The sequence below is a fragment of the Hypomesus nipponensis genome, chromosome 28 (genome assembly GCF_054491055.1).
Source record: "Hypomesus nipponensis isolate SF chromosome 28, ASM5449105v1, whole genome shotgun sequence".
NCBI lineage: Eukaryota > Metazoa > Chordata > Actinopteri > Osmeriformes > Osmeridae > Hypomesus > Hypomesus nipponensis.
Genome location: NC_140388.1, coordinates 10,980,354 through 11,004,161, shown reverse-complemented (window position 1 = coordinate 11,004,161; position 23,808 = coordinate 10,980,354). Strand labels below are relative to the sequence as shown.

Below are 23,808 nucleotides of genomic sequence, written 5' to 3'. Positions count from 1 at the left end.
GCCCTCGCTCTCTCTCGCCCTCGCTCTCTCTCGCCCTCGCCCTCGCTCTCTCTCTCCCATATCACGGTTCCCATATTGTGTGGTTGTAGGTTTAAAATATCTTCATTTCCCGGAACTGGTATGAACTATTTTATCTCAATATATCACAACCGGGACGTATATGTCGATCCAGTCAAACATTTTCCCACCACAGGCTTTAAATCAAATAATATACAGCCCACCAAAATCTTTGCCACGTGCTCGTCCATTTGAAATAGAGTTATTAATTTTTTTTAAATCTAAGGCTTTCACATCATTCCATTAATTTTACAAAATTCTGAAGAAAGATGATCTACTTCGCCATGTTGAGTCTCCTTTTCTGACATCCTAGTTCACTTAGAAGACAAATGGGGCTTTGAATGATTCATTTATTAGGTAAACAGAATTATGGTAATGATCCAGTTAATCTGAATGGGAATGTTAATTTGCCGTTCAAAGTGCGTTTACAAACTCCGGGGCAGTGAATGCGCCCTGCATTTGTTTAACCAAAGCTTTAGTTACCACCCCGCTTTGAATGAGCCTTACTTCGTTTATCACATTATTAAATATAAAGAAATACATTTAGTCTATACCCTGTACCTTTTTGTCGTTTATTTGTCGTTCAAATGTTGTTGCTGCAGCCTATACAAAGTTGTGCTGTAGGCTATATGTAGGCCTGTGTATATTTTTCTTAAGAACATGAAACTCGGATGACCACAGGCTATTTAGAAAATATAATTCAATGAAATAAATGGAATCGTACTTTGGATTCAAGTAGTCTTGCTGGTAGATTAGGGCATACTTTGAAGCTATTCACCACGGTTTCCCTGCAATTTCCATCCATATCTCAGACGACCTTAAGAGAAGATCCCTCCCTCCGCGCTGCTCTGCCGAGCTTCTGATTGGATAGGGCTTCATGGATGGAATTGGTTGCAGAAATGCAAAACTTGTTGCTGGTTCCCTGGACGCGTTCATCTCACACAGCGCCAAGCGGCAGACCAGAGTGAGATCTATCTGCGAATCTCCCCCGGCTGGAATAGACCACACCAGACTCTGGAGCAGAAGTGCAGATTAGAGCGAAAGGGAAAGAGTAGCCTACTATTGAGGTTTAGCGCTGCCTGCGCTGTCGGAAGGCATATGCCCGGGACCGAGTGAAGGATGTTGTTAAGCCGCTTGGAGGTGGTGGAGTGTGGGTAGTGCGCTCCTGAGGCTCGCGGACAATATCGCGTAAAAGCGGTCCTTCGGTACCCAACTGGTCCATGTTTCCCCTCTTGTGGACTTTGCCGATGAGTGTTTTTTGTCAACATGTTAAGAGGGCGTTATTTTAATCGTTGAAAGACAACTGTTGGACATAGTTTTGGTGACTGCAAACTACAACCAAGATACATTCTTGGAACGGTGCAGGTTGCCGGCGGATTTTATTTTGCGTCTCCAGAATGGGATCTTCTTCAGCAGACATTCGAAACTGGCCGTTCTTAGACAACTGACTGTGAACTGGAATATTATGCTAGAAGAGGAGATATCGCTACTTAATCTTTTTTTTTGTTGAACATTTTATTTCATAAAGTAGAAGGTCGTTTTTTTTGTTGTTGCAAGTTTTGAACGAAGAAATGTGCGCATATAGAACTTGGAATATGATAATGAACCAGAGTCACTGGTATTGAGAGTAATTTCAATTTTATACAGTTTGTGACCTTAAGGAGAAAATAAGGAGCAAGCTCGTCTGTGCAAATAGCCTACACGAGAACGAACAAGGACACTACCTGCGTGCGTCTTCAGACGGCTTCTCCGCTCCCTCTGGTTTTTGACGCTACAGTAAAGTTGGAAAAGGCGAATAAAACCCTAAACACGTATTCGGTGAGTCTGTACACGTGAAGTTCTCACAACACAATTCTCGATTGAACATAGGAAAATAGTTAATATCTGTCTGAAAGCGTATCGTCTCCTAGGGATTTTTTTTCTTCTTCTTAAATCATTCGGAGACGGTTGGGAAAGCAGAGACACGCTCAGACGGCCGATGTCATGTGGGATTGATAGTAGAGGAGTATGTTTGGGCTGGATCAGTTTGGTTCTCAGATTAATAGCAGAAACCCTGGCCAGTCAGAAAGAAACATAAACCAACCAAGACTGAACATGAGCTCCCATTATAAAAGCCCCGGCTTTCATTCCGGTGGCCCGACGGGAGCCGTGGAGCCGGGCATGGGCCCGCTGAACGAGCCCCCGATGCTGGGGCTCAACATGAACATGAACGGGGAGCAGTACGGAGGGTTTCACCCGCGGGGACACTCGGACATGCATGCGAGCGGCGGACTTCAACAACAGCCGCAACAGCAACAGGGACCCATGCATGGATTTTTTAACAACCAGCAACCTCATCAAGGCCACCCTCACGGCCATCAGCCTCACCCCCACCAACACCACCCTCACTTTGGCGGGGGCTTTGGAGGCCCAGACCCAAGCTCATCCTGCCTGCATGGCGGCAGGCTAATGGGCTACAACAACAGTGGCATGGGACCCCAGCAGGGATTCGGAGAGGGCTTTGACCCCCTATCTGAAGGCCAGGCAGGGGACGGCTTCTCCCAGCAGCAGCAGAGATCTGGAAACATGCCCGACTTCCAGCACCACGGCCCCCCTAGTGGCAACCATGCAGTCCCTGCCCCCTGCCTCCCCCTGGACCAGTCTCCCAATCGGGCAGCATCCTTTCACGGCCTGCCCTCCTCTTCCTCCTCCTCTTCCGAGTCCCACGGCTTGGAACCTCGTCGGATGCCCAACCAGGGAGCCGTGGAGGGTATTGAGTATAATTTCCCCGGCGAGCCCCCGTCAGGACACTTTGACGTTCCTGTGTTCTCCCCCTCAGAATCCGATTCTCAGTTGCCCCATTTCGGGGCAGGAAGGCAGGTGGCTGGCGGGAGTTTCCCCGGCAACCCCGCCATGCCTCGGACCCCTGGGATGCAGGGCATCACCAAAGGGCACCAACAGCCCCCCTCTCAGCCCCCGCAGCCCCCGCCCACCCCCCAGCACGGGGTGTTTTTCGAGCGGTTCGGTAATGGCCGTAAGGTGCCTGTGGGGATGGAGGGCCCGGGGGTGAACTCCAGACATCCCCTCATGCAGCAGCAACAACAGGCTGGATTGATAGCCCGGCAGAACTGCCCCCCTGGCCTCCCCCGGCCCCCCCAGCCAGAACCGGGTTCCTCCAATCCCAACATGCTGGACGGTGGGGTCATGATGCCAGGCCAACACAACCAGTTTGAATATCCCATTCACAGACTGGAGAATAGAACCTTGCATCCCTACGGAGAGCCCATGTTTAATATGCAACAGCCGGCGCCCCCTCCTCCCTCCCAGCAGCCCCCCAACCAGAGGCTGCAACACTTTGACTCTCCCTACATGAACATGGCTAAAAGGCCCAGGTTCGAGTTCCCCAACGCGCACGGCGGAGAGGGCTGTGGAACGTGGGGCGGAGGCATGCACACCCCGCAGGGCATGGAGAACCACCTGTCCCCTTCCTCCTACCCGGGCCTTCCCGGGGAGTTCACTCCGCCCTTGTCCGACGGGTTCCCCCCGGGCCCGCTCCAGCACGCCGGGCCGGAGCAGCAGTCTCTGCAGCAGCGCCAGAACGCCGCCATGATGATCAAGCAGATGGCGTCTCGGAACCAGCAGCAGAGGATGCGGCAGCCCAGCCTGCAGCAGCTGGGTCACCACGGCGACGTCCCCCAGGGTCCCATGGTGCACGGGGGCCCCGTGGGGAGCATGCCCCAGCCCGGCTTCGACCGGGAGAACGGAGGACGGATGCCCGGCTTCGAGGGGCACATCCCCCACGTCACTCAGGAGAACGCCTGGTTCCCCGGGTCCCACCCTCCGGGGGAGATGATGGCGCGGCGCATGGGGGGAACCGGCGGCGAGGCCGGTGCCCACGACATGGGTCTGCCGCAGAACGGAGCTGGCATGATGTTCAGACCGGGCATCAATGGGATGGGCATGCAGGAGCCCATGAGGATACCGGGCGAAGGCCACGGACAGGCCCTCCACTCGCCCGGCATGCACTCTCAGTTTGGGGGAAACATGGGCAACCTATCCCAGATGCAGTCCCCCGGAGCCGGCGTAGGGCACCCCAACGCCCCCCCTGACCGGAGGCCGGCCGACTTCCCCGCACCGCCCATGGGAGCGCAACCAACGTTTCCTTATGGGGGGGGCAACCGTCAGGGGCCTCCGCACAGCGCTCCTCAGGGTGTGAACACCTCGCCAGGGAGCTACCCTCCGCAGCCTGAGTTCCCCCCGGGCCAGCGCTCCTCCGTCAGCAAGCTTGGGGCCCTCTCTCTGGGGAACTTCAGCAAAACCAGCACTAAAGACAATGTTTTCGGGCAGAGCTGCCTGGCGGCTCTATCCACGGCCTGCCAGAACATGATCGCTAGCCTGGGGGCCCCCAACCTCAACGTAACGTTCAACAAGAAGAACCAAAACGAGGGCAAGCGAAAACTGAGTCAGAACGAGCAGGACATTAATAGCAGCACAGCCAACGGGACTGGCAGTGCTGCGGCGCCTGAGTATTTTCAGAGCGGCACTTCCCAGAACAGCCAGATGCCTGGCACCGGGAATAGCAGCGTTAAGCCTGCAGGTCAAACCCAGACGTCGCAGGGGGAAGCCAGTGCCCTCTCCCCAAATTACAACATGGACGCTACCCCATGCAGTGAGGGGAAAGCAACAACAGGGAGCGGGAGAGGGAGAGGGAGGAGGAAGAGGGAGAGCGGGCATGTGAGCCCTGGGATTTTTTTTTCCTCTGACAACGGCAACCCTGTTGTAAGTCCAGGCCAGCAGACACCATCAGCTGGCGTTGGGGAGAGGGGTGGGGGGACGCCCCACGAGAAACCCCTCCCGTCCCCCTCATGGGGAAAGGGAGGTGACCTGATGCTGGGGGACCAGCCAGACCTCATGTCCTCTCTGGACAGCGGCATCCAGAGCGTCACCAAATCGGACGGGAGCTCACCGCGCGTCGACTTCCCCGATGACGTCAGCGCCCACTACAGCAACGAGGACGAGGTGTCGTCCAGCTCGGACGCGGGCGGAGGCCTGGCCTCCAAGCCCAGCCGTGGCGCGCTGGTGACCAGCTCTCCCAAGCTGCAGAGGGGGGAGCATTGCCTGATGAACGGACAGCAGCCCATGGGCATGGTCCTCACCAATCACACTACCTCGACGCCAGAAGGCTACGGACTGAGCGGAGGTGGGGGCGCTGGGGCCAACGGAGGGGGTCACCCAGGCACTCCCGGGATGGAGCAGGTACGCACCCCGTCCAGCACCTCTGGCCAGGACGAGATCCACCCTCTGGAGATCCTGCAGGCCCAGATCCAGCTGCAGCGCCAACAGTTCAGCATCTCGGAGGACCAGCCTCTGGCCGTGAAGAACGGCGGCAAAAAAAACGGAGACTGTCCATCGCAGAACGGAGACAATGAGCTGGCGAGCTGCAGCCCGGACGCTGGGAAGAACTCAATGGGCACTATTGACCTTGACACACTGATGGCGGAGCAGCAAGCCACCTGGTACGTGCCCAGCGACAAGGCCATGATGGATGGGGCTGAAGATGACAAGGCCATGGCACCCTGGGAAAGAACAAAGGGCCAGAGCAACGGCAAAGAAGGTAATTGAATGTGATATACAATCATGGTGGTCGTTACTGTCCATTATTTCTCACTTGTTGTGGCCTGATAGGAACATTGCTACACGTACTAGCGTTTGTCAAAACGACGCAAAACTATTTCGTAGTTCGTTTTTGGTTAGTTTTTCTACGGGACTGTCGTTTAGCTCCTGGAAGGGTTTGTGTGTGTGTGTGTGTGTGTGTGTGTGTGTGTGTGTCTAAACTTGCATTAATTATCCGTTGGGTGTACTCTTTATTATTCTTCTGTGTGGTTGAAAGGAGCGCCGTAGTCTTTGACCGCAATGTGAGTGTATTAAACTAATGTGCGGATTTTGGGACGCAAATGTCAGATTACTATTCCTAATTTTGAATAATTTGGCCGGGATTTAGTCTGTCAAGCTTTTATTTGAAGTATAGAAAATACATTTAGTTCATTTGTAGCTTTGCTTTCAGTTAAGAGCATTGAAAACAAAAATGGACGGAATTAAAAGTCAGGAAGTCAGATATGCGTGTAGAAGAATGTAAAATTGATATTCGGTATTGCTGTTTTGAAACAGCTCCTGCCTTTTTTCTGCAGTGTGTTTTATGGATTCCTTCGTCTTAGAGGAACTTCAAAAGAACAGCCCAAGAAAAGTAAACATTTCCTGTGGTTCTTTATCTGGGTGTTCAGGGGGAACAACTACACTGAGAAGATTAATCGTTTTTTGAGGAGATGCGTTTTCGCAGCGGGGTTCCCCTTCTTTGGAAATACGTTTGTTTTTGTTACTACCATGGGATTATGCGGATTTGAAAAATTGAATTGATTTTAGATTGAGGATAAAAGCATTGACTAAATGGAAATACAAATAAAATTACCTAAGACCTCTAGCCATTTATTTTGTTAAAGAAAGAAGAAAAATAAAGACATGCAAAACTTGTAGAACTAATTAGAATTGCACATTAGATAATACAATAAATTAAATAGTATTAAAATGAAAGGGTTGCTTACTTGGCAACCTCTAATGATAATAACAATATATTGATAATACAATATAACAATATGGTGGGCCTATGATAAAAAAACAAAAAAACAATCATGATATTTTATAGGTACATTCTTTGTTGTATAATATTCTATCGTTGTATGTATATTGTGCTTTTCGAGGTCAAATTTGAAATTTAGTTTAGATCTATGTCGAATTATTAGTGGTGAAACATTTGTTTAAGCCATATAAAGGAGCATTGTAAATTGTACCAATGCACTTTCGGTTTATCTGCGTGATTATGGTTATTGGAACATGTATCCAGACATTTTTGCTGGTTTTTATAACAATCAGTATGAAATAATAACATAAATAATACACTTTGTAATGTGATATTATTAGTATTAGTTTCGTTTTAATTTTAATCATGTTTAGGCTTCATAATATTTTATTAGTAGGCTATTGATATTATCATTTTTAAATAGTGATTAGTAGTAGTTGTAGCAACAGTATTTTTAGTAGTAGTATTCATCATGTTTTGTAATCCTTCGTAATGTTGAGGGTATTAAGAGACAACATGGGATAGAATAAAAACGTTGCGATATTGGCTGCTTGTAGAAATACGGGCGTACAATTGTATACACAACTATGTTATCTCTTCAAAGTAATTGTCTTTACAGCTGAGCTTAAATTTCAGTTTTTAAAATAGTTTATTAGTTTCAGTGCAATAACCTGCTGTTTATTTTATTTTTTCTGAGAAGCTTTCATTTTCCATCGAGCATTGGCTTTTAAAATGGCTAGTCTGTGCTGCAAAAGGCAAGGCGAGAGACGCGCATAATTCAATGGCCACGGCCGTAGACGAGCCACCGAAACCGTTTTTTCTTCTTCTTCATGTGAATAGGTAGCCCCCAGCGCGTATTCAGTGTCCCTTTGTTCTGTCTAACTGCGGGAGCTGCGAGGGGAGGGGGAGCGCAGGGCACGGAATCTGGAGTCAAGACGCATTGTTTAAGAGGCTGCGCAGTCAACCACACTATCCATATTATGTAGCCAACCGTCTGGTTCATTTTTGCAAGGACGCATCCGAAGTCTAGCTAAGTGCTTTACATTCATCAACAGGCAACACATAACAGCACTGCCCCGACTTCCTGAATAGCTTGAGCATAAGTATATCTCCTGCTTGGGCGGATCTAGGACTTATCTTTATAGAGCAGGATCAGAAACTAGGTCCAATAAACACAAGTGCGTGTCTATAAGCCTTTCTTTACTTTAGGCTACTTAAGTTCCTGGCAGGCACGAGGACAGGAGATGTGACCAATTGCCTTACAGCTCTCTTGCCACCAATGTAGCTTTAAGCAGGTGAGACTCAAACCCGTGTGTTCTGTTGCACACTGCCCATCTGTACTCTGGATCTGTCCATGTAGGCCTCACATTAACCTGGCGAGTGTTCAGTCTTCGCTTTCCACACATCACTCCCGTCTTTGGGCTACATCTCGCTGCTTGCACACAACGCTCGCTGTTGTGGCGCGATCGATAGCTAGTTAGCACAAATCACGGCTCTTGACAGTTTCTCATTTGAGTGCTGCACATGAGAAGGGGCGGCGAATTTGGGGGGATTTTGAGACGGAATCAGAATGCCTACATGGAAACCTAATAAATATTGCACCACCAAGGATAAAAGTCAGCTGAATTTAAGATCAACACAAAGAAGTATAATGACCAACTTATATTACAAATAATAATACAAATCACAATCAATAAATACAGACAACATAGCTAATTATATTAATATGCATGTGTCTCCTAGTATAATTAATTCGATGATGTGACTTTTTCATGTGTGTTTCCGACAGATGTGCGGAAGGTTCTGTTAGTTAATCAACATCTGGTGAGATGTTAAGGCTTAGAGACACAAATACAAGGAGCGAGAGTGGTTGAGTAAACCAGTTTGTAGACTTTTTAGGTGAAATTGGGTTCAATAGCCCGGTTTAGCAGGCAGTTGGTCAGGGGTGTGTGTGTTTGGGGAGGGGGGTGTTACGGTGGGATTTGATTGGTGGGCTTTTGACGGTGCAGGTGGGGGTGTGTGTGGTTAGGGTTGGGAGAGGATAGAGGTGTAGTGGTGGACATCTCCTGTTCTTCAGCCTTTCAGTCAAACTGCTGGTCAGACAGGTCTTCAGTTAGGAGAAAAGAATAAACAATTCTGTTTGCAAGCTTCCACTAGTGTCCAGTAGCATTCACAACGCTCTCCGCGACCAACTCTATTTACGTCAAGAATGCAAACACACAGGATCTAGTGAGATGTCTCAGTCTGGTGAGTGAAGTGGCGTGTTTCTTGTGTTCCTGTTCAGCCTGTGTCCTTGCTAGCCATGCTGTGAAAGGCTCCTTAGGGCCTGTTTCAAGGAATAATCTCCAGTAATGGCCCCTGCTGGACCCACATTTGGCCCAGTCTGCTTATGTGTCAGCGTGTGTGTGTGTTAGCGTGCGTGTGTGTGTGTGTGTGTTTAGCATGTGGCTGAAACTCTTCACCAAGGTCCAGTAAAGTGTGTTGTGGATGGGGGACCTGGAGCCAGAAAGTGCTCCACCCCCCCCACAGACACTGCGCTTGCCTTGTCGTCTAGAACAAACTGGCTTAATTCACGAGCAACTCAGCTTGTGGGTAAACAAAACTCGTCCAAATATTTGTGACGATTTTCTTTTCCTATTTTTTCTCCCCCCCCCCCCCCCATCCCATCTTCATGTTCGTCTTTGTGTCTCGCTCCGGAACTGGAGGATAGGTTTGAGGAATGTCCATGCTGGCGGGCGTAGGAAATGATCCTGTCAGTTCTACCGGCCTCTTCCGTCTGTGTGGACGACAGTTTGAACCACATAGCAGACTGATTGTGCTGCTCATACCTTATATGTCTCTAACATGTTGATACACTGACTGGAAACTAGACTTAGTGGACTGGGTTAAACCATTCTTGTTAGCGGACTGGTTAATCCAATTCAACAGGCATATTGGCATTTCAGCTAAATAACTGTCCTAAGAGAGTTCTGTCACTGCCCACCTCTGTTCATCTATTAAAATCACACTTTAATCATATTGACATTTCCTATAACAACAACCCACAAATCACATGAGTCATTTCTATTTTGGCCTTTTCTTTTCTTGAAGCGAAAATATGATGTGATTGACATTTGCTTCCACGAACGAAAAACAAAAAACAAAAAAACACTGCTCTAGGCAACTCTGTTTCAGATCCATCATTTACAAGGTGTTTTATATTGACTTACTCCAGAACACACACATGCACACACCCAGAACACACATGTATGCACAGACACACATGCACACACCCAGAACACACATGTATGCACACACACACACACACACACGCCCATGCTGCAGAAATAATCATCATTATCATAATAATAGCAATTAGCATTGGTAATATTTGTCCCTGAAGGTGTCTTCATTCCTGTGTACCTCCTGTGAGTGTACTTGGTTATTGACAGATCCAGCAGAGCTGTAGGTGACAAGGAGAGGTGTATGCAGAAGTTGTCTCAGGTAATTCTTCAGTGTACGTGCAGAAGTTTGACACGGTACAAAGTCCAGTATAACAACCAGACCTTTGTCTTGTCTTTTTTTTTGTGTGTGTTTGCTTAGTCTGTGTCTTTCTCAACAAGATTCTCCCCTAACTTCTGGGTGACAATAGTTGAATGAGAAGCCCTGTGTGTGTTTGTGTGTTTGGAAAAGGTCAGGTTTGTGGACATAGAAATGTGAGGCTGTGTGTTTGTCGTCCGCACATGCGATGGTGGCGGTGTGGTGACCATAGCTTAGCCTCCCAGGGGTCAACTGAGGAAAACACTTTGTTCTTGTGACACGAAAGATAACATTACATCAAACTTAAGGATTTTTCTCAGGGTTTTTTTATTTATTTGAATAATCTTATAATTTCAAAGGTGTGTGTGTGTTTGTGTCTATCCAGTGTATGTTTTATTTCCGGGGGTCTTGTGAGACATTGAAGAGGAGCGCTGGTGAAAGGAGGCATGTCTAAGTGCTGTGGTTAGAGAAGGATGAACAAAGGTGTCAACCGTTTTGCAGGATTTTCTGACTTCAAAATAGAAGCTCATCCGGGGTTTTTGCGTTCCCTGGGGAAGCAGCGTTGAAATAAAATAAAACTTGTCTCAGCATGTGGTGAATTTTCCCCTTCAGACGGAGCCAGGAAAGGAAGACTGCGTTTGTGTTGGGGAGACGCAGGGATAGGGGGTGTTCTGCAGGGGGTGGATGTGGCGGCTCTTCCAGCTTCTTGTTTAGCCAGGGTCCAGAAAAGGCCTGGAAAGATTTTCCTTTTTTTTCTTTTTTTGCTTGCTGGCTTTCCCAACTCTAAAGAAAGATGTTACAGTGGGAGATGACGTTCTCCTGCTTGGTTAAATAGTATATAATCTAGTATAGTCTAATACTGCACACTGTTCAGTAAAGGTGTGTGTGTGTGCGTGTGTTTGTGTGCTTGTAGTGGTTCACGCTCACTGCCAGCAGCAGTTATGTTATTTGGCATTCAGGTAGTCGTCAAGCATCTTTAATTTGTATTGAAAAACTGACAAATGAGTTATGACACTGGAGTTCCTTTTGCCGGGAGAGAGTGAGGCACATGTTGATGGAGTGATAGAGAAAACGAGACAGAGAGAAGTTTTTTTTTTTTTTTTTTTCAAGTAACATCTGAGGTTTCACTCTCAAGGCGAGGAGGGTCTTGGTGATGGTTGTCATTTGCATCGCCGGGAGAGAAGAATTCTTTCATTTTCTCCCCAGCTCCATTCTCCTGGACCTTTCCTTTCTCTTCCTTGGATATTTAGATTTTTAAGTCACTTTTTTTTCATCTTTTGTTTTTTAAACGACAGCCTTGAAAGTGAAATCTAGATCAAATCTTAAGTCGCCCGTATTCATTCGTATTTGACAGCACAAAAACTGCACTATTTATGTGTTTAAATAAATATTTATTTATACAGTTTTTATTGCAGTTTTTGTCATACATAAGATGTACTTTTTTATTACTCTGTTTTTTATTTATTAAATAACAGAGTAATCCATCAAATTAGAACACTGTTAATTATAGTCAATTACTGTGCACGGTTTAGTTGATATCAAATTTGTTAATAACATCTTTGTAAACAAATCGTAAATTACCTTAATTAAGACCTTTCGAAAGAAACTTGTCTTTGTCGTGGACATGCAATCTGATTTCTCCAGGATGAGTAGAAGTGCAGACAGTGTCAGAGTTGGAAACTGTGGCGTCTGTTCACCCTCCTCCCCCCCTTCTCCCCCCGACCCCTGACCCTAGCCCCCTCCAGCAGATGCCCCTAATCCCTAAACTCCCACAGTTTTCATAAACGCTTGAGGTTTCCAAGTGGGCAAAAAAAAGAAAGACAAATCCAGACATAAACAGAGTGTGTAGCACAGCGACCAAACTGAAACAGGGAAGTAGATCAATATGTCACGGGCGTGGATGACACAGTGGACAGCTCCTGGACGTGCTTTTGATTTATGCAGGAGGCACTAAATCACTTCCCCTGTTCCGATTTGAGTTTAGTTTCCAAGAGAGCGTCTTGCGGCCTGAGGGGGAGGTACGGCGTGTGTGTGTGTGTGAGTGTGTGTGTGTGTGTGTGTGTGTACCGGGGACGGAATGGGTGTACTGCTGAAGTGCTGTTAAGGAGTGTCGAGGCCATGCCTGTCTGGGCAGGTTCACCCCCCCCCCCTCCCTCCCACTCCTCCCCCCTCCCCCTCCTTGTTCCTTGTAGCAGCCTAGTCAGGAACAGAGAGGAAATTCAAACCAAAATAACCTCTGTGCCCTCGCTTGAGAAATGTGCCCCCCTCCTCCCCCTTCTCCTCTCTCCACCCTCTCCTCCCTGCTCTGCTCTGAAGCAAAGGTCATAGTGTGTGCGGGGGGGTTGGTGGAGTCGGGGGGGGGCCCAGAGTGCCTTAGATACCATGAGCCCCCCGCCCCCCCCCCACCCTCTCCTCACCATCCCCAGCCCCAAGGCATTCTGGGATACTGGGATTTCCTACCTATGCTGTAGTTCTCTGTAGATCTACTTACCCTTCACACATACCTTCCCTCTCCGCACCTTTTGGAGCGATGGGTTCCTGCGTTCTCTATTTTCACTGTGGTCACACGTCACACTGGGAGCGACAGCCGCAGGCTGGAAACAACCTGAGCTCCTGGACTCCCAGACAAAGCCCGTCTTTAGGGAAAGGGAGGTATTTGAATATGCTATAGACGGCATTCTCGGGGTCTGTTATTTTATGCCTCCGCTCGTTCTCCTGGTATTGTGCTGTGTGCATTGTGTTGCCAGTCTTCGCAGCAGGGCCCTGGAGGTAGTTGTTATGCCACAGGAATCTGACCCGGAGTCACCCACTGTCATGGAGGAGAAGGAGGAGAAGGAGGAGGAGAAGGAGGAGAGGGACTGCGGGCCCTTTTGTCAGAGAGGAAGAGCAGGGCTGGTTTGTGTTCCGCCGTGCCGGGGTCGTGACCCGGGGTAACGCGGAGGTCGAAGGTGAAGTGTCGTCATGGAAGTCGAGCTCGGGTTAGAAAGGGAAAAAGGGGGGGCTGCCGCATGGGATTGTGGGGCATGGGAAATCAATGTGACAGCTCTGCGGAGCAGGCGCTGCAAAGGAGAGCAAGAGACACATTTACTCTCGCTCTTTTCTTTACTCTTTCTCTCGCTGTCTTTTTCGGCCGCTCAATCACACACACACATACACACTTACACACACATACACACACACACACACCGTCTTGCTCTTCCACACTCTACTCACCCGGGCACACACACACTTCGTCACACAAGCACCACATATTGAACTCGGTTATTAATGCAAATATCAAAGGATGCACAATGACGGCGGCCCTAATTATTACGAGCGTCAATATAATTGTTGTCGTCCCCCCCCCCCCACCACACACAGTAAGTTTAGAATGAATTAGTAGCAGTTAGGATTTCAGGAAGTGTTTTGGACGTAGGCCCTGTGTTGTTGAGACAGAATGTATCAACAGCGTCGTGTGACACGTACACTGGTATCTGTCACCCTGGAAGGTGGAGTGTGTGTGTGTGTGTGAAGTGGTCTTCGCCACGGCACGCCAGGAAAAGCCTCGGTTCATCTCTGTACATCAGCTCTCCAGCCAGGCTTCATACAAGCCTGCATGTGCACGCCAGGCCGTAAATCACCCTGTGTGACATCATTTCCCCTCGCTCATGGGAGATGTGGAGGTGCGTATCACTTACAGCTGAGCTCCTCTCTATTAACACGTCGTTGCCGTGATCCAGGCTGACTGTAATGTGGTTAAAGGATATTTAAATTGTATTTGTGGTTCGGTTTAGTCGGCTTTGGTTGGTATTGTTCTCCATGTGAGATCTATTCCCCCCGTGTTGATGCTAAACAGACGCTTGCTCGGATGAGCAGGGCATCATTGAGATATGAAATCCACAGCGGAGACACAATGCGAGTCATTGAACAGCCTTAACAAGATAGGTTTTATTGAAAAATAAGAAAAAAGATTCCTCAGCTTGTAAAATGTCACGGCGATTTGGGGTTTAGGTCTGTGTGATGGCAGATTTCACACCGTGGTTTCCACTTTGGAGCGAACATGCCGGCATGGATAATGTTTAGCATTTAAGTGTATCGGGGAGATTTTCCATAAAATCTCCTCTCCAGTCTATTCAGGGAGGGAGTGATTGTGGTTGTTTTGTAGGACGAAGTAATCGACAAATATCTGGATTATTCCCAAGTAGTACATTCCTTGTTTTTGAAAATAAAATCTATATTCCAGAGGTGCATTTTATACAATTTACCAGTCAAAGAAATTCTAGTTCTGTACTATAGAAAAAAGATTTTTAAATTAAGAATTTAATACCGTGTGTGAGTTTTTTGTGTAAGCATGAGTTTGTGTGTGTGTTTGAGTGTATGCAAGCTGAGTACATGCTCTGACTGCGTGTTTACACTTCTTGTCCTTGCATATATGAGGCTGGGGGCCATGTCTGTCAGTCGTGGGCCTATCTGAGTGTCGTGTGTCTGTGTGCGTGTGTGTGTATGCATGTTAGTGTGCCTGCGTGTGTGTGCACGCATGTGTGTGTATGCATGCATGTTTGCATACATATGTGTGCGTGTGTGCGTGTGTGTGTGTGTGGAACAGCAGCAGCTGAAGGCTGGTGTGCATGTGGCGGGGATGGAGGTTGGCGGTGTGTGTTGTCAGATTGCTGTGTGTCATCAGTGAGCCAGGGGAACGCTTGGCTGGCTATCCAGGCCGGTATGGGTCCTGCTGAGCCCAGCTAGCTGCCTGCTTGCTGGGGGGAGCTGGGGGGCACGGTGCTGGGGGAAGACAGACGGAGGTAGGGGGTCGGGGGGCTGGGAGGAGTTAGGGGGAGGTACGAGAAAGGGGGGAGGCAGAGGGTGTACAGTACAGGCCCCCTGCATGGTTGTCTGCTGTGCTGAGGTGTATGACTGAACCCTCTGCCAACATCATCACCGCTAATCCCCAAACCCCTTCCCCCCTCTCATCCCTCCACCACCCCCACCTCCTCCGTCTCCTGTCCCTGGGCGCTTGGTGAGAGGAAGGGAGGGAGGGATGGAGGGACGTATAGAGAGCAAGGACTTGGTTGCCTGACCTTTCACCAAATCCCTCCGCTTTTCCATTCCAGTGGTCGCAGCCCAGACAAGCTAGGGGCAAGACCCCCACTCTGTCTCCCTCCCTCCCTCCCTTTCCCCCTCCATCTCACACTCCTTCCCTTCTTCACTCCCTTCCTTCCTGCTTGTTTACCTTCCTCCTTCTCCCCTTCCCTGTCTCCTCCTTCCTTCCCCGGCTCTGTTGCCTGTGCTGTCTAACGTCGGTGTTACAGCCTGTCGAGCGAAGGACACAGACAGACCTAGAGAGAGACCTACAGAGAGGGAGAGACCTACAGAGATATAGAAAGACCTAAAGAAAGAGAGAGACCTACAGAGATATAGAAAGACCTACAGAGATATAGACAGACCTACAGAGAGAGAGACCTACAGATATATATATATATATATATACATCTCCTGCCTACTCAGAGAGGCACGGAGGAAGACTGTCACCCAGTCAGGGAACAGAGAGGATTCTGGGTACCCTAGTTCTCTAGAACAACGTTGGAAGGACTCCGACGTAGAGCCAGCGAGGCAAGCCTCTCTCTCTCATCTCGTTCCCCAGCCTCGGCTTCCACCACCCCCCCCCTTCCCCGAGGGTGGCTGGCGTAGATCAGGACGGATGACGTGTGCTGCTTTTACCTACCTTACCTTTAGAGTTTAACCAAGCACTTTCTCTCCCCCGTCAATCTTCCTCCTTCTCATTTTTTCCTGCACGGCACTAGCGATTTCACTCCCAGAACGAGGCATTCATCTGAGCCGTCAGCGCCCGCTCGCTCCCCCAAGAACCGCCAGCTTGATTTCTGTACGACCTTTCATAAACCCATGTATGGATTTTCCCGGGGCTCGGAGCGGCCATTTAAGATGAGGTTTGACACCTCAGTGGCATGGGGTCGATAGCAGCTCAGGATCATTATACCAGTAAATTGGGTCAAGCAGGGTGAAAGGTCGACCTTCTCAGGGCCTTCTGACCCCAGGACCAGAGGTCGGCTTGGGAGCTCCTCTGATTGTACAGTTGTCTGAGAGATTGTGTGTTTGGTGAGGTTTCTAGGAGTGTTGGTCACCTCGTGCAAGGTGGGGGGGGGGGGGAGGGGTACATTTCTGTGTAACTTTGAGCTGTGGGCTTTCAAGTTCTGAAGAGAGGGCCAGGGTTGAGTACATACGCACACAGCCCAGGCATCAGTGCCATGTGTAAATGACGAAACATTCGTTTTTATTTAGTATTCCAGGTTTGTTTTGTTTTCTGTCTGTTTTTGTTGATCGTCTCAAACCTAACCCTCTCTCTCTCTCTCTCTCTGTTTTCCTCCTTCCTCAGAGTCAGACCTGTCCCAGAGCAAGCCTGGAGGTGGAGGTGCCCCCCCGGGGGCCGGCGGGGGGGCCGGGGGAGGGGGGAGCCACCTGCAGTGCCTGTCTGTCCACTGCACAGACGAGCTGGGGGACACCAAGGGGGGCCGAGGGGGCCCCGTGTCATCGTGGCGATCCCTCCACTCCGACATCTCCAACCGCTTCGGAACCTTCGTGGCGGCGCTCACCTGAGCAGAGAGGAAGGGAGGCAGGGAGGGAGAGAGAGAGAGAGAGGGAGGGAGTGAGTGAGGGAGGGAGGGTGGGAGAGAGGAAGGAGGGAGAGAGAAAGGGAGGAGGGGGGGAAGGGGCGAGGAGGGGTCAGAAGTGACGACAGCAACGAGGATGACGGAAGGAGAGATGGTGAAAACGAGGCGACTGCAAATGTTCTCGCCTGTTCAGGGAGAGAGAGACATTTATACACTAATAAACACACACGTGTACACACACCTATACATGGCCACACACGCACACACACACACACACACACACACACACACACACAGACCCCGCTGGACAATACAGCTTGGGCTCCACCTTGTGACGCCCACATCTGGAAGACCTCAAATCAAACTTTTTTTTTTGTTGTTTTTATTTTTTATTTTTTAAGAAAACTAGAGGAACGTAAAAGGGAGGAAGGGTGGGGGGGTGGGGGGAGGAAAGAAGAGAAACATAAGCTGTCATTGGCTGTGGTGGGATACCAGTGTGTTGTCTGTTTACTGTGTTTTACATGGGAAAGACTGTTCAGAGCAGTCACTGGGTTCGGCTTGATGTGGCCTCTTCCCATCCAGGCCGCTAGTCCTAGCTGTGATACCATCCCTGCTACCAGGGTCCTGGTCCTGGTCCTGGTCCTGGGTCCAGGGTCTAGTCCTTGGTCTAGTCCTGGAGTTTAGAGAAGCTCCTTTCCATGTGTCTGTATCACAGTCCTTCTCACGTTGAACTGATGAGAGACCAGTTTAGTTAGAAAGTTATCCTCAACTTGACAGGGAGGAGGCAGGAGGGAGGAGGGAGGAGGGAGGAGGGAGGAGGCAGGAGGCAGGAGGCAGGAGGCAGGAGGGAGGAGGGAGGAGGCAGGAGGCAGGAGGCAGGAGGGATTCAAGGCAAAAACACCACAAAGAGATTTCTGAACACTATTGCCTTTCAATAGAAGTCAATTTTCTACTTTCTTTGCTGCTGATGCTATTTTAGAGGTTCTTTGAGATGAAAAAGACCGTGGAATACAGGTTTCTGAACATAATCATTTCCCTCCTCCCTCTCTCTCTCCTCTCCTCTCCTCTGAAACTCTTTATTTCTCAAACTCTCCTGTAATAGACTCATCCACTGGTATACCTCACAGCCAATGAGAGGTTTAACAGAGGTTAAGGAACTGTTTAATAAGGGAATTGAAAAAGAGTATTGGTATTGCACATGTAATATAAGAGAACATTTGCTGTGTGTTAGGCAATCTTGTAATCTTTAAATAAAGCTTCAGTTGAATTTGAATTTCTGAAACAGTGGAAGGAGGACTGTGACGGCAATTTACAAACTGATTTTTCTTTGTTTTCTTTTTTTAATAATATGTAAAGTGCAGTCGTCTGTTTTCCTGCATATTGTATATATCTGTATATGTTTTATTGAGTAACTAAAATAACAATAAATATGACGGTAATGGTGACTTCTATGTGACTAATAGTCTTCATTTACTATTTGTATTTTTATTTAAATTAAATCATGTATCTCTGTCACCGTAGGAAAAAAACGAATCTTTCATTTTCCACATTTACAAAGTATTACTATAACATCTTATGAGATTACTTTGACTCATGGCCTAAATGTGCATTTCTGTCTAAAATGACAAACCCCAAAACAAATGCTTCAGTTTCAGGTTCTGAAGAGAGGATATACAAAAACATATGCATTTAGAAGGAGAATCTAAGCTTTCCTTATAATGATCCCTCCCTCCCTCCCTCCCTCCCTCCCTCCCTCCCTCCCTCCCTCCCTCCCTCCCTCCCTCCCTCCCTCCCTCCCTCCCTCCCTCCCTCCCTCCCTCCCTCCCTCCCTCCCTCCCTCCCTCCCTCCCTCCCTCCCTCCCTCCCTCCCTCCCTCCCTCCCTCCCTCCCTCCCTCCCTCCCCAGGCCTCTCTCTTATTCTCCTGCTCTTTATTGGCCATCTGCATGGATGCTTAATGGGAATCAATAGTCCCCTAGAGAGCCAGCCCTGAGGTGGAGACCCAATGCTGTCGAACAGAGCTAGTGATCAACCTGCAGCCACACACACACACACACACACACACACACACCTGTCTCCTGTGCTGTGTGTGTGCCTTGTAGACACACACACAGACAGACACTTGATCATGAAGCACGCAATGAACCACATCAGGAAGAGTGTGAACTCTGCCCAAGCATTACAAAACCGACACACACACACACACACACACACACACACTAGGCTTTCTGCTCAGTGAACACGATGGTTTCGTTCCGTCGTTCCTTCCTCCACCTGAAGTCTTCAGCCAGCAGGTAGGACTGGCGTGATGGCTTGTGTTCACCCAGGGCTCTCTCCTGGTCAGACTGGTATTGGAGCGTCTGTGCGACACGCCTGATGTGTCAGGCTGGATGGGCTGGGTTTGGCTCAGTGTTGACGGAGCACACAGCAGTTTAAGTGGAGCTCCTTTGTTGACTAAAGCCTGATCGCTGTTCCTTTGTGCTTTGTGTTGGTTCATGCCAAGGTGCTGGATTTCATCAAGCACTCCCTTAGGTGTGCGTGTGTGTGTGTCTTAATATGTCTCTGTGTGTGCTCAGTTTTCACCCGTCCGACAGCTCCAGTCCACCACTTTCTGTGACTCCACCCTGGCCAGACGCATAAAGTCACAAAACAAATTGACCCCTCCTCACGATCAGCCTGAAAGCCCACGGTCCTGGAGGAGAGAGGAGAGCAGCTTCGCAGCCCGGGACATGCCTCCCGTCAAAGCCCTCTCCTCGAGGGACCGTGCGTGACAGAGAGGGCCCTGGATACTGGCTCCAGTCACCATGCATGCCCCCCTTCTCTCCCAGCTTTGTTTGACGGCCTGCTGTCAGCCATGTTGGGAGGGGGGAGGAAGAGGAGGAGGGGGGAGGAAGAGGAGGAGGGGGAGGAAGAGGAGGAGGGGGAGGAAGAGGAGGAGGGGGAGGAAGAGGAGGAGGGGGAGGAAGAGGAGGAGGGGGGAGGAAGAGGAGGAGGGGGGGGGGAAGAGGAGGAGGGGGGGGGAGAGGAGGAGGGGGGAGGAAGAGGAGGAGGGGGGAGGAAGAGGAGGAGGGGGGAGGAAGAGGAGGAGGGGGGAGGAAGAGGAGGAGGGGGGGGGAAGAGGAGGAGGGGGGGGGGAGAGGAGGAGGGGGGAGGAAGAGGAGGAGGGGGGGGGAGAGGAGGAGGGGGGAGGAAGAGGAGGAGGGGGGAGGAAGAGGAGGAGGGGGAGGAAGAGGAGGGGGGGGAGAGGAGGAGGGGGGAGGAAGAGGAGGAGGGGGGAGGAAGAGGAGGAGGGGGGAGGAAGAGGAGGGGGGGGAGGAAGAGGAGGAGGGGGGAGGAAGAGGAGGAGGGGGGAGGAAGAGGAGGAGGGGGGAGGAAGAGGAGGGGGGGGAGGAAGAGGAGGAGGGGGGGAAGAGGAGGAGGGGGGGGGGAGAGGAGGAGGGGGGGAGGAGGAAGAGGAGGAGGGGGAGGAAGAGGAGGAGGGGGGAGGAAGAGGAGGAGGGGGGAGGAAGAGGAGGAAGGGGGGGAAGAGGAGGAGGGGGGAGGAAGAGGAGGGGGGGGGGGGGAGAGGAGGAGGGGGAGGAAGAGGAGGAGGGGGGGGAAGAGGAGGAGGGGGAGGAAGAGGAGGAGGGGGAGGAAGAGGAGGAGGGGGGAGGAAGAGGAGGAGGGGGGAGGAAGAGGAGGAGGGGGGAGGAAGAGGAGGGGGGGGAGGAAGAGGAGGAGGGGGGAAGAGGAGGAGGGGGGAGGAAGAGGAGGGGGGGGGGAGAGGAGGAGGGGGAGGAAGAGGAGGAGGGGGGGGGAAGAGGAGGAGGGGGAGGAAGAGGAGGAGGGGGGGGGAAGAGGAGGAGGGGGGAGGAAGAGGAGGGGGGGGGGGAGAGGAGGAGGGGGAGGAAGAGGAGGAGGGGGGGAAGAGGAGGAGGGGGAGGAAGAGGAGGAGGGGGAGGAAGAGGAGGAGGAGGGGGGAGGAAGAGGAGGAGGGGGAGGAAGAGGAGGGGGGAGGAAGAGGAGGAGGGGGGGGAAGAGGAGGAGGGGGAGGAAGAGGAGGAGGGGGAGGAAGAGGAGGAGGGGGGAAGAGGAGGAGGGGGGAGGAAGGAGGAGGAGGGGGAAGAGGAGGAGGGGGAGGAAGAGGAGGGGGAGAGGAGGAGGGGGAGGAAGAGGAGGAGGGGGAAGAGGAGGAGGGGGAGGAAGAGGAGGAGGGGGGAGAGGAGGAGGGGGAGGAAGAGGAGGAGGGGGAGGAAGAGGAGGAGGGGGAGGAAGAGGAGGAGGGGGAGGAAGAGGAGGAGGGGGGGGGAGATGTGTGTGGTGGCCTGAGAACCGCAGTGTTTCCCAGCCAACGTGCATCTAAAGAATAACAATTTCAGCAGCCATGAAGAGAGGGTTTGGAACCAGGGGGCCAGGGCCCCAGAGCCGGGCCAAGTCCACCCCTCTCAGCCTGCTCTCGGCGCTCTCCTATTAATATAGCACTCCTATTTGTACAGAGGCGATATGCATCTTTGGGAAAATACCACAGTGTTGACTTAAGAACACCCCCCCCCCCCCCGTCTCCTCACATCTCTCACACTGTCTCTCTCTCTCTCTCTCTCTCTCTCTCTCTCTCTCTCGGTCTTCCTCTCTCGGTCTCTCTCTCGGTCTCTCTCTCACTCTCCATCTTTCCATTTCTTTCCCTGTTTCACTCTCTTTCTCCCTGCCTCCTCTCTCTCTCTCTCTCTCTTGTCCAACTTTTGAACCTTCCACTGCCTAACGACGTCCACACCACTCTATAAGGGCCGAGGAAAAGAGAGAAGAGAGAGAGAATGAAAGAGCGAGAGAGAGAGAGAGAGAGAGAGAGAGAGAGAGAGAGAGAGAGAGAGAGAGAGAGGGAGCGAGGGTCTGGAGAGAGTGACTTGCATCAGTCTGATGAGAACTTAGAAAGGTTGAATGAGAAGCGGAGAGAGAGAGAGAGAGAGAGAGAGAGAGAGAGAGAGAGAGAGAGAGAGAGAGAGAGAGAGAGAGAGAGAGAGAGAGAGAGAGAGAGAGAGAGAGAGAGACTGGGAGACAGAGCAGTCGGAGGGCCCCCACGGTCTTTAAGCCACTATGGCATCCACCAGAGCCCTCACATACACTCACACACTAAAGGGCCTTTGTCCTGTGAAGAGGGGGTTTGGCTGGTTTGGGGGGGGGGGACCCGGCTTGGCGTCGTGGATTCGTCTCCCACATCTCCATCGCTGGACGGGCACACGGGTGGGGAAGGGTGGGGGTGAGGAGGAGTAACAGAGGGTGAAGGGGCTCTGGGGTTTTTGGGAGGGTACGGGGGGCTGGGGGGTGGGGTTGGGGGGGGGGGGAGGGTTAAGGGGGGCTTGGAAGTCTTCCAAATGGTGCCTTTTTGCTTTCAAAAACAGCTCCACTTGTGTGCCCGGGCCTATTGTTTAAACAGCATTGTAGACTTTCTGTGGGAGGCACACAGGCCTGGGGGAGGGGGGGGCCTGGGGGGGGGGGGGGGCTGAAGAAGGGGTACATTTGGGGATGTGGTTGGGGGGGGGGGTCAGGGCCTGAATGGTCCAACCCTGAGAAGATGGGTTTGTGAAGGGACTAAGGTACAGCTCAGGAATGTCCCAATCCACACACACACACACACACACACTCGCACTCGCACACACCAAAAAGATTGGCTCTCCATCGGTCGAACGCCCGAGAGACAAATGCTACATTAAAAACAAGACAGGCTTTAAAAAAAAAAAAAATGATGGAGCCTCCGTAACGGCAGCAACACAGCAAACTCGATCACCAATCTAACACAACTGGACAAGAAGCGGGGCAGCCGGGAACATCGAGGCCTGAGATTGAGAGCTCCACACAGCCATTCTGCCCAGCCCAGGCCCCAGCCTTTATCCCAGAAAACATCTCTCCTCCTGGGCTCTCTCCCCTGGCTGGGCCTGGGCGGGAACCAGACGCCTGGAGCCCCAATAAAAGTGGATTCATGACAGGGCTGTCTGTCTGGAGTTCCCTACTAAAAGGGATTCATGACTAATTCCATCTGTCTGTTCTCACAACGGATGTCTGACAGGTTGATAAGAAACACTCAGAATTTGCATGTTGGGGTACTTCAAGCACCTCTTCCACGGTACAGGGTGTGTGATTAGTCAGAACCAAGACAGAATGAATTCAAGTGAAAAAAAACTAGGCACAGGACTGGAACTGTCGGTGGTTTATATGTTAGTCTAGTCAATACTGCTCACTAAAGACGAGCCAAACTCAGTTGGGTTTGTTCTGGGACTGAAGGGAGAGAGTGTTGCTCTGCTTTGTAAACTGGGAGTCAGGTGGCCGAGCGGTTAGGGAATCGGGCTAGTAATCAGAAGGTTGCCGGTTGGATTCCACGCCGTGCTGAATGACGTTGTGTCCTTGGGCAAGGCACTTCATCCGACTTGCCTCGGGAAGATTGTCTTATGAATGACTAAATGTTAAAAATGTAAACAACCTGCGTTGTGATGATGCACTTCTCTCCTGTCCTTCCTCGTTCTGCTCGTCCTGTGACAGTATTCCTCCTCTCTCCTCCCCTCCCCTCTCCTCTCCTCCTCTTCCTGTGACCTATGCCCCCCCCAGCAGCAGCAGGACCCCTACAGAGGGCTCTGAGCGTGGCTCTGTGCTCCAGGCCCGTCCCGGCGGTGTCAGGGTGACGTGTGCCTGTGTCAGGAACCACAATTAGTGGGGCGCGTCCCCTTCCATTAATCACCGGCCGGCTGGCCCCACTGCTGCCCCTGCCCTAGCCTCTCCATCCGTCCCCTCCGCCCCCCCCCCCTCCCAGGCCCCCTTAGCCTCTTCTCAATCCTGTCAAATTCAACAAAAATGCCTGAAAGCTGTTCTAGAACCATTCGGAGTACACGCATGATTGTGGTCTCTTTTGAAAGGTGACACGCTGAAGTTATTTCCTCTGTTGTCAGGAGCCCTGTAAGTCCTACTGGTGTTGAGTAATAGAAGCATGAACACAAGGAAATGTAACGTTTTTATTTACGCCTAGATTTAGTTTTGAAAACAGAGGTCTG

At 50.7% G+C, this 23,808-nt stretch overlaps 1 protein-coding gene across 5 annotated transcripts; it reads left to right on the top strand.

The window, feature by feature from the left end:
- The first annotated feature begins 998 nt into the window (after nt 1–998).
- LOC146220001 (transcriptional activator MN1-like) lies at nt 999–16,832 on the top strand. 5 transcript variants are annotated; one of them, XM_084695090.1, is made up of 2 exons: nt 999–5,650; nt 16,560–16,832. In XM_084695090.1, exons 1-2 carry the CDS (start codon nt 2,065–2,067, stop codon nt 16,778–16,780), a joined length of 3,807 nt encoding a protein of 1,268 aa, XP_084551216.1. In that variant the 5' UTR covers nt 999–2,064; the 3' UTR covers nt 16,781–16,832. The 5 variants fall into 5 exon arrangements, with proteins under 5 accessions (XP_084551216.1, XP_084551219.1, XP_084551220.1 ...); XM_084695093.1 differs by lacking the exon at nt 16,560–16,832 and adding an exon at nt 9,381–9,756; XM_084695094.1 differs by lacking the exon at nt 16,560–16,832 and adding an exon at nt 9,376–9,756.
- Nucleotides 16,833–23,808: the final 6,976 nt, after the last annotated feature.